Source organism: Nyctibius grandis, chromosome Z (genome assembly GCF_013368605.1).
Source record: "Nyctibius grandis isolate bNycGra1 chromosome Z, bNycGra1.pri, whole genome shotgun sequence".
Lineage (NCBI taxonomy): Eukaryota > Metazoa > Chordata > Aves > Nyctibiiformes > Nyctibiidae > Nyctibius > Nyctibius grandis.
The window spans coordinates 24,910,518-24,921,781 of record NC_090695.1 but is presented as its reverse complement, the minus strand read 5'-3'; the positions used below and the strand labels follow the sequence as shown (position 1 = coordinate 24,921,781).

Sequence of the window (11,264 nt, the reverse complement as noted above, 5' to 3'; positions counted from 1 at the left end):
ATTACTTTAAAGCTGCAGACTAAACCCAGAAGAGCTCAAAGGGCTTGAGAGAATCTTAAAGTAGAAGAAAAAAAAAAAAACAAACTAGCTCCTTCACTACCTGTTCCATACCATTATGATTTACTTCCTCATCTATCTTCTTCTACTCACTTTCTCTCCCCCACTCCAGCTCCCCAAGCTGAAAAGCAAAGTAACGCAAGATGGTTCAAGACAGTCAAAAAGCTGACCACTGCTGAACAGAGGTCTTTTTCCCCCCCGCCCCAGCATATATCTTTGCCAGCACTAATGCTCAAATGATCTCTCCATGAGCCAATTCAGTCCACCAAAACAACAGGAAATTAACACAGTAAAGAAAAAAAAAGCTGACAGTTTTTCTCCTGGGTTAAGCGAATCGAGCTAGCTCAGCAAAAGGTTTGACTACCATCAGAGACCAGAGAACCGGAGAGGCGGAGAAGGAAACGAGACCTCCAAATTTAGGATGACGTTGATTTCTCAAGTGACTTCGCTCCTAGTCTGTTTAGGGTGCAGAGCTGCAAGAGGTTTAGACTGTTCTAAGTTCTAGCTGCTGCTGAAAGAGCCCCAGATCCCCCTCCCTTCTCACTCCCCAAAGGTACATATGTTCCTGTTCTGGTCCTTATACACCAACGCTAGCATCATCTCCTGTAGTTGCATAATTAGCAGTAGCAAGCATATCTACTCCTCTGATCATACGAAGGGCACACAGTTTATCTGAAGGTTGACAGATGAAAAAAGAACACACAACATGAGTTTTCCAAATGCATAATGAAATTAAGATCTTCTGTACTAGGCAGACAAAAACTCTACCTTCCTGAGCCACAGTCACAGGCAGGAATTACTAGTGGATGCCTAGAATAAAAATCGTAAAATGGTACAAGGACAGAGCAAGCACACACTTCTTTACATGTTTCCCCCAGCCTCCAGCACTTGTCAACAAATCAGGTTTGACATGAGCTAGAATGATACCTATGTGCTTAAGCCACTAAATAAAGACTGCTCTCCAGTATTAGAAAAATGAACACAAGGAACACTTCCCTAGCTGGACTGAGCAAGCTCAGTGGAGCTCTGAAGATGACAAGAGGGAATTTCTCAATTTTGCTATTGAATAGCTTCACTATTGAAAGGATGTGCATCTCTTCAAAACTAATGTTACTATTAACCATGGTATATGTTAATATGCCATGGATTCAGCCTAAGAACACAGAAAACCCAAAGCTGACAGCATGTATTGACTAGATAATGAAATATCTATACTGACTTAGTTCAAAGCTAAAAATCCATAATAGTGTAACTGTACACGGTACAGCTTTTTTTTTTGTTATAGTATAATAATTTCCATGTATTAAAACTATGCACAATTATAGCACAGTAATTCAACAACTGCAGCAACATTGGCACTGTGCTAATCACTACCTGCAGAGCTTAAAGTATCAGGTCCCAAATCTGCAAATTACACACGCTCTTGGGTTCAATAAGGCTACATAAGCATACATGCATTACAGACTGGGGCCTAAGAGGAAAAGTCAAGGAAGGAAGATGAAGGAAGGAGGAAAGAAATACAATACTTGACAGAGTAATCATGAACTGCCATGTTTTCTTAGCCATGAGTGACTACCTTCTGATTTGGACAGGATCTCAAGTTTATGCATTCATTTTCTTGATAGTGACAAAATCATCATAAAAGATAAACTTTCTCTTTTAAGAGTCAAGATGTAACCATGCATAAGTATATGCATAATTTCTAGCCTCTCCTGCATTACACCTTACAAAACTAAGTTACCATGACATTTTAGGTTAACTGTGCAAGCTTGGCTTTTGTCAGGGATTACTACTGTGAAGACCATGAAAACCAGTTTCAGGTTTCTTTTGAAGTCAGAAAATTACGGGTGGACTCTCCGATGGGTTAAAAACTGGCTGGATGGCCGAGCCCAGAGAGTGGTGGTGAATGGGGCAAAGTCCAACTGGCGGCCGGTCACTAGCGGTGTTCCCCAGGGCTCAGTTCTGGGGCCGGTGCTGTTCAATATCTTTATAGATGATCTAGACGTAGGGATTGAATGCACCCTCAGTAAATTTGCAGATGACACCAAGCTGGGTGGGAGTGTCCATCTGCTGGAGGGTAGGAAGGCCCTACAGAGGGATCTGGACAGGTTAGATAGATGGGCCGAGACCAACGGCATGAGGTTCAACAAGAACAAGTGCCGGGTCTTACACTTCGGCCACAACAACCCCATGCAGTACTACAGGCTGGGGGAAGAGTGGTTAGAGAGCGGCCTGGCAGAAAGAGACCTGGGGGTGCTGATCGACAGCCGGCTAAACATGAGCCAGCAGTGTGCCCAGGTGGCCAAGAAGGCCAATGGCATCCTGGCCTCTATTAGGAATAGTATAGCCAGCTGGTCTAGGGAAGTGATCGTCCCTCTGTATTCGGCACTGGTGAGGCCGCACCTTGAATACTGTGTCCAGTTCTGGGCCCCGCACTTCAAGAAGGATGTTGAGGTGTTGGAGCGAGTCCAGAGGAGGGCGACCAAGCTGGTGAAGGGTCTGACCTATGAGGAACGGCTGAGGGAGCTGGGGTTGTTTAGCCTGGAGAAGAGGAGGCTCAGAGGTGACCTTATTGCAGTCTACAACTACCTGAAGGGAGGTTGTAGTGAAGCGGGAGCTGGCCTCTTCTCTCGGGCAAGTAGCGATAGGACAAGAGGACACAGCCTCAAGCTTCGCCAGGGGAGGTTCAGGTTGGACATTAGGAAGAATTTCTTTTCAGAAAGGGTTATTAGACATTGGAATGGGCTGCCCAGGGAGGTGGTGGAGTCACCATCTCTGGATGTGTTTAAGAAAAGACTGGACATGGCACTTAGTGCCATGGTCTAGTTGACAGGGTGGTGTCAGGGCAACGGTTGGACTCTATGATCCCTGAGGTCTCTTCCAACCTGGTTGATTCTGTGATTCTGTGATTTTTATAGCATCCCTGTTACTAAAGATTTGTCTGAATCGCAAGGGCTTCACATTCTGTCCTTGTCTCCCAACACATTTATTCCCTGCTCTTGCAATACATTGCTATGTTTTTTTAAATCCTTGCCATATTAACAACTGAAGTTCCCCTTCTTGCCCTGCTGAGAAAGTCTGCCTGGCTAGGGCATCCTTGAATGCCAGCAGCCAGTGGGAACATGGAAGGGGGCAGAGAAATGGAAGATAGATGCAACCAGGATGAAAGCTCTTAAGTTACAGACTACTCAAAAAGCACAAGATGCTGGCTGGGGATCAAGATTTTGCTGAGGTACTCCAAGAAGAAACTTGGATGGTTGGGGGCAACGAAGAGAAGGGCTACTCCATCAAGAGAGCTGAAAGAGCATTTCTGATGGGCTGAAGACAAGAGTTGGAGAGAAGTGAGAAGTTTATCAGCCCATCCTGAAGAGGCCCTGGTGTGGCAAAAATTCCAAGACAGAATGGCATGGAATGGAATGGGACAGAAGTTGAAAGTTGTAAAAGCTAAGGAGTGTGAGAACTTCACAAAATCACAGAATCAACCAGGTTGGAAGAGACCTCAGGGATCACAGAGTCCAACCGTTGCCCTGACACCACCCTGTCAACTAGACCATGGCACTAAGTGCCATGTCCAGTCTTTTCTTAAACACATCCAGAGATGGTGACTCCACCACCTCCCTGGGCAGCCCATTCCAATGTCTAATAACCCTTTCTGAGAAGAAATTCTTCCTAATGTCCAACCTGCACCTCCCCTGGCGAAGCTTGAGGCTGTGTCCTCTTGTCCTCACAGCTTGAGGCTGTGTCCTTCACTTTTAGAGAAGGAAGAACAAGAAATGGTGCCTCTGTTGTGGCAATAATTGGGGTTACCAATTATTATCTCCACTCCATTTTCCCTTCTATAACCCAGTCATCATGTCCAGTCAAGACCTTTGTTTTGGAGAAAAAGCACAGAATCTACTTCCTCCCGTCCCTGCTCCCCCCGCAACTGGGGATAACCAATTGGATGTGTTACAGTAATGAGCAAAATTAAATAGAACTACAGTCATATTATGTGTGTAGGCAATTCACAATGCATCAGGCAAGAGACTTAATACAGTTTAAAGAAAATATGATGGACCTCTTGATCCTGAATGAGATTTCCACCTATATAATACATATAATTTAATAATACTTAACTCAAAGTCAAGCCAGAATGGATTATGGCTGTTGGTGCAGTTGTAACTCATCTTCTACATGCAAAGCACTAGCATAAATTTCATATAATTTTTTAGTTTTCCCATAGATCCACATTCTAATTCAGCACAAAATTATTATTTGTTACTGTTTTGTCCACATAGGTGAGTATGTGGCTCCATGTCATGATAAGAATGCCATGAAAAAAGCATGTACAATCAGAAACAAGACAACAGTACTACAAGGATGCATAATGGCACCAAACTAGGGCTGCCAAGCACTGTAATTACTGTATTTTCAAAGCTTTGAAAGACTGCTTAAAGAATTTAAGGTCGCAAAGCCACAGGTTTGCATATGTTCTTGCCCAAATAAAAAAAAATTCCTTACGCCTTAATAGTGCATCACTACCAACACCTGTGGTGCTAAACCTGGTGTGCAACATAGTTTAGCCAATTAGAATGATGACATCAATAGATTACTATGGTCAGCATGGACATGCACAAGACAGTTTTGCCTCACAGGGCAGAAGGTAATTGTAAACACAAAAAAACAACACGCAAGAAATCATGCATCTCACTAAAGGCTTTAATTTTTTTTAGAAGAGAGAATGGGATGGAGGAAGGAATGCAAAGCAGGCAATCTTTTAAAGATAGGACCAGTACTAATTTAAATTCGTGAGATACTCCTAAAAAGGAAACAGCATTTGGGTCTGCTCAAAAGGTAAAACAAATGAAATCAAAATAATTTAAAAAAAGCCCAAAACACCACCACACTATGCAATTTTCACAGCCGCCATTTTGCTCTTCTCACAGCTTTTTAAGATATGTGTGGGTACTGTTTGGTATTCCTGAAGTTAAAAGGAAAGCATGCATTGAAAAACACAGGCAAAGAGGAACCCCTTCAAACAAGTAGTTTCGTTCCTGGAGACTAAAGTCAACTTGCAATTACCCTTCAACTAATTATCTGAGCTGGTGACTATGTATGCCACAGATGTTAACTCCGACAGCACTGTGTAAATGCAGGTGCGCTCTTTTCTCAGCCAGTTCACATAAAGCAGTTTTTCATGTGGGACAGAGACTAAGTTAATAAGTCTAAAAGACCAAAGTGGCCTTCAAATGCAGGGCCAACTTGGGACTTTCTGTATCTGATCCTGATGCCAGGAGCACTACAAAAGGTACTTAAGACGTATCTAAGTAGCTCTGGACCACAACAACCACATTTGGCTAGCACTGAACTGAAGTTTAAGAATCCAGGACTGAGCTGGTGACAACCCTAGACAACAGATGCACAATACCCCTGCATTCTGAGAAGGGTTATTTAATGTGGACAGTCAGCTTGTATCCAACAGTGCATGCAATATATTCACGCTCCCTAAACCCTGAGCTCTTGGATGTGCAGTGTACACACATTAAATCGCTTTATCATGCTGACTCAGTACAGCTGAACAGCTCTGCAGATCATTCCTCAATACCTGTATAATATAAGATATCCCAGCTCTTCCCATTAACTGAGCTAACAAGCAGCTGTTGCATACAATGTTCTAATTATAATGAGAATAAAGAAAGGAGACGTGAGTTTCTTATCAATATATTGATGTTAAGAATCAGAGCTAGTGCCTATGGCTAATGGGAAACAAGCAAGAAAGCGACCATAATTCATATGGTAGATAGAAGATTGAGAAAATTTGTGATTCACACCAGAAACAGCAAGTTTCGTGAGTAACCAAGAAAATGAACTAGTTCTGTGCTTGAATTAGCAATAGTCAACATACAGCAACAGGAATATCTGCATTCTGTGCAATACTTCATACTTCACTTGCCCAAAATGTATCCCGAACTCCCAGTAAAATAAAGTAACTTGCAGAACTTTCTGTGCCGGGGGGGGGGGGGGGGGGGGGGGGCGGAAATCACAGTGTAAATTGTGTGGCAACATGATGATATTTTACGATGAGAAAAAACAGTATCAACACCAGTGCAACAGGCAAAAGAACAATCTTGGGAAGATTCCATAGTTTTAAAAAGGTGGTTTTAAGAAAGAGCTGCTTCACAAAAATCAATATACTTTCCCCGTAGGTTCATGATGTAAAATTCTATAATCAAGGCTTGTAGATTTGTAATTATGGTATGTCAGCCACATTTAAACAAGAGTGTTAAAAGATTGTTAAAGTTAAACTAACACAATTGCAATGTGAATTGTCTTAGTCTCATTCTAATCTACTGGTGTCACTTCCACTTAATCAGATGGAAACTATGGGCAAATGTCAGTGCTATTTTCACATGACCCAACTTACTTTGTTTGCAGTAGTTTTTAAAATAACTGCCAACCTGAAATAATACATTTTTAAAAGTTTTCTTCTGATCAATTATCTCACTATCCACTGGGTTGTCTGAGTTTGGATTTACTGAGAGCAAAACTATTTTGAAGCAATTAAACCAGAAGTATTGCTTGTTAGGACATAAGCCACAAATACAGCAAACATTATTATTCATGCTCATCACATCTACTTTTTTTGAATGACAAGCTAATGAAAGTATGCAATCACCAAAAGCCTGGCTATCAGATTTGTCAAAAAAAGCAAAAGGTTCTCCCCATTCCTCATTTAAATTTCTTTCACTGATACATAGCAATGTAAGAAACATGAAGGCAAGTAAAGTACCCATTACCTACAATATGGTCTCTTGAGAGTGGTACACGAAGAATTTATGATATACAGCTAAAAAAAAAAACCCAAAGCAGAACAGCTGCTTTGTTCTTAGCTTGAAAAAAAAGTGACGAGTTAGGTAACTAATGAGAGAAAATAATGTGCTACAGCAGATGATTAAAAAAAAGACAAATGAAATGTCAAAAAAGTTCAAGACATCCTAATGGTTCTTCACCCTTAACTTTTTTTATATACTCTTACAGTCTGAGAATTGAATGTGCTTGAAAATCAGTATTACAGGCTAAATTCAATGTACTTTTCTAAACTGCAAATGCAAATAAAACTAAGGAAAATTAATTGAATTGTTAAGTCAGTCACTTTATGGCACGTTTAGTAAGCCTCTACACGAGCCTTCTCACAGACCAGGAATAAATACCTACATAGTTGTTCTAGTCCAAAGTAAGAGGACAATGTTAATGTTCCTAAGTTGACTCAAGTCACATGTATGCCCACTGTAGTACATAACTGGCTTCTACTTGGAGAAGGAAGGGTGGAGTGTGACAGAGTCATACCTCTTCTTGTATCTGTGTGCAACTGTCACAGAAGTGGGAGCTGCTGCTGTATCATCTCCCCTGCAGGGAGTGTAAGATAACATTCCTTTTCTCCCTTCTTTTTTTTTTTTTTAAGTTACCTTCACTTACAGTATGCCAGCTGCTGCAGAATAACTGTAGATGTATGTATTGTTACCACACAAGAAACACAAGCTAAGTTTACTTGCTTATTCACACAGCCATTCTCCAAAAGCAAACCGAATCCTGACACCTGCATTTGTATCATTTCCCTGAATGTTTTCATCCCTTTCTTTGTACTAGCCCTAAAATGTGTACAGTTGTGTGGTAAGCTGGGCCAGACAGGCCTCAAAATCCTTAAAAATAACTTTTTTTTTTTTTTTAAAGACTTGGTTATTTTTCAGTAGATCAGCTCCCTGAAATACACAGATGGGTGGCCACTTAAGTCCTCGTGCAGGGCACAAAGGAGGAGACTGTAACACAGCCCTTCAAATTTAGATTAGCTTAATCCATCATGGACCAACACCAAGTCTTCTCCTGTCACAAGTAGCAATCATTCACCTCAGAGGAATGCCCACCTATACAGTACCCCTGAAACATACTCTAACTTATTAAGCATTGTTTCTAAAGAGGCCACAGGATTTGTATTAGCCTCACAAAATAGTTCTCAGGAATATTCAGACTTTTCCTGGACTTGTCTTGGCCAGTCTAGAGCTTTTTTTACTTGTTTAACTGTAACCACTATTATGACTAGGTGACAATTACTTGTTTTAATTTTTGCTCAGCTTTGTACAATCATGAGGTATAATGCCATTGTACTGATTTTTGTTACTAACAAAAATGAGCTATCTCTGACTTAGAATGAAAAAAACAGCATAAAAGATGAAAGCTGATGAGAGCAGGAGCATGGGATAATAGCAGAACCCTTGAAAACACAGGCACAGGAAGATGCTGAAATGCCTCAGTGCTGTGAACAACTCACCAATAGTCACTGAATCACAGAATGGTTGAGGTTGGAAGGGACCTCTGGAGATCATCTAGTCCAACCCCCTCCTAAAGCAGGTTCCCCTAGAGCAGGTTGCACAGGGTCACATCCAGGTGGGTTTTGAATATCTCCAAAGAAGGAGACTCCACAACCTCCCTGGGCAGCCTGTTCCAGTGCTCTGTCACCCTCAAAGTAAAGAAGTTCCTCCTCATATTCAGATGGAACTTCCCATGTTTCAGCTTGTGCCCATTGCCCCTCGTCCTGTCACTGGGCACCACTGAGAAGAGTCTGGCCCCATCTTCTTGACACCTGCCCTTAAGGTATTCGTAAGTGTTGACAAGATGCCCTCCCAGTCTTTTCTCCAGGCTAAACAGGCCCAGCTCCCTCAGACTCTCCTCATAAGTAATAATAAGTCAAATATTGGTCAAAGGAATGCAACACAGAGATGGCTAAAACAAGTTTTAGGATAACAAAGAAAAACTATTCAACACATGTAAAACACACCATATGCAGTAAATTCAGATAAAATGTGGAGTGCAAAACAATGAAGAAAAACTAAGATGTGTATTTTTTATATGCATGTCTAAATGCAGACTCTGAGAAGTACAAAACAACCAACATCACACTCCTCTGAACAAAGCATTTGGGATGCTGATGACTGCCTTGAATTTGTCCCCTCCTCACTACCAAATTGAGCCAGTGGCCTGAGGACCCAGAGGGCCCACAAAAAGGGGAGTATAACAACATGGAAAGGGTGCTATTAGAAACAAAGTAGAAACATTAGAACTGAGCTAGCTCCACATACAGTTACCTGCATAAAGCCATGCTGGCATCATTAGGCTACTTCCAGGTCCAAGGGGACATAGCCACATGGTACAACATTCATCATATGAACATGCAGGCCTGCACCAGCTCTGCTGCGGTCTCCACACAGTTGTTCATTGCCTAGTAAAGACCTTCCCCTCACTGTTTCCCATCTACAAATGTGAGGAAAAAGCTTGTTCAGGTAACTTTTGTGATAATTTATCATTAAGCAATGGTCACCCAAAATGCTATTCAGTATTACCACACAGTTCTCTCAGTAAAACTATCAAACAGCAGCAATAAGCCAGTAGTGAAACTTCTACAAATTACAAATTCTACAAAAGTAAGTGTGTCTTATTAGATACAACAGCATTCTCAAAAGTCTCTAGACAAATAAGTTACACTTTTAGCTAACAAAAAGAATACACAGACTGAAAAAATGTTAACCTAAGTAATTCTAGTTTCCTCAGACCTCACAATATTTCGTCTATAAAAACCGGCGCAAAAAACCATCTACTTAAAAATGCGCAGAGGACATTTACAATGTTCCTGTCCAGCAAAGCCAGTAACCATAACACAGGTCATGAAAGGGACCCAAAGCAAAAGGCACTCATCAAGCCACTCAACAGGACCACACTAAAGCTTTCTAGTTTAAAAATAACATGCAAGTTCATGATTTGCCTGCCCTGCACGGTGACAGGAAACAGGACCTTACAATGAGATAATCAATTTCTTGCTTGCAGCAGTACTTGAGAACTTCTCCCCATTTAGGGCTGAGGACCTCCAAGGTGCCTTTATCTAACATAAACACACTGATAAATCTGTATCCATTTTATTTTTCTAGTCTTCAAGTCCAACCTTTCACAGCTAATCAGGTATTAAGAAGTGTGCCCATCTTACTGTTAGTCTTTTACTAACTGAAATTAGGTAAATCATAATACAAAGTTGATTGTATGAAACTGGACTATTTAACATCCTGATCTGGCACGCATACTAATTCTTGTCTCTGCCTGAGCCAGCACAGTCTTTGTAGGGTGCAGACTTAAAACGACACTGTGACCAAATATTTAATGTCAAAGCCTTGTATTTATAGTCGTAATAAGAGGGATTCAGACAGATAAACTGCAACTTTTCTTAAAAATTAAGACTGTGTTAAAACTAGGCACAATGAGACTCAGGTGAGGAATTTACCATAGGTTTTGCGGTGTGAATTTTCGAACCAGAAATAACACATTCAACAGTTGCTCTGGCAAAACAGGTAAGACTTCATGCCTCGGCAAGGTATCCGGCGAGACTGCCCTGTACACTGACGGGACAGCGTGACTCCCCTAGGCTCTCAAAATCACGAACGAAACAGAACAAAATCCCCATTTAACTGTCGTCTCGGGAAAGAAAGGCCTGTTCCTGACGGCGGTACGCCAGGCACACGGGCCGGCAGCCACGGCAGAACTTGTGCCACGGCCGCCCTCCAACACACCCCGGCAGCCCCACCCAGCCCAACGACACCGCCAACAACTCCCCGACCCCGCAGCAGGCGCGGCCGGCAACGCACGAAGCCCCTCTGGCAGCTTCTCCGCCCGGCCCGCCGCAGCGTCCGGGGTCCGCGGCAGGGCCCGCTCCCCGCTCGTCCCCTCGGGACCGCCCTTGGTCTCTCCCAGCGGCCAAGGCGCGCGCCCGAGTCCCCGCCCGGGGGCGCGGAGGCCGCGGCGCCCTGCCGCGTCCCGCGCGCGCTCACCGCCTCACGACGCCGGTCTTGATCTTGATCTGCCTCAAGCGCGGGTCTGCCATGGCGGGGCGGCAGCTCAGGCCGGGCCCAGCGGCGCAGCTGCGAACAGTTCCAAGGGGACCGCGCAGCGCCTTGACTGCGCAGCCGCACGCCGCGCATGCGCCAAGCCGCCATCCTGGGCGGCACCACCGGCAGCGGGGGCGGAGCTCCGCGCCCCCCTGCCCGCCCCGTGGAGGCGTCAGGGGTGCGGGGTGCCGCCGTCCCCACGGCCACGAGCGGGGCCAGGCGCGGGCGGGCCTGGCGGGCGCAGAGCGGACTACGCGGGGCTGTGGCGCCCCTCGGGCCGCCAAGTTACCTCCTCCATTTGTC

At 43.6% G+C, this 11,264-nt stretch overlaps 1 protein-coding gene across 2 annotated transcripts in view; it reads right to left on the bottom strand.

Moving 5' to 3' along the window:
- Window positions 1–11,061, bottom strand: part of TBCA (tubulin folding cofactor A) — a 37,489-nt gene extending 26,428 nt beyond the window's left edge. For both annotated transcript variants that reach the window (XM_068423475.1, XM_068423476.1), the window contains exon 1: window positions 10,905–11,061. In XM_068423475.1, coding sequence (XP_068279576.1) covers window positions 10,905–10,957 — 53 coding nt within the window. In that variant the 5' untranslated portion in view covers window positions 10,958–11,061. The remainder of the gene's footprint in view (window positions 1–10,904) is intronic.
- Between the last annotated feature and the right edge of the window lie 203 nt (window positions 11,062–11,264).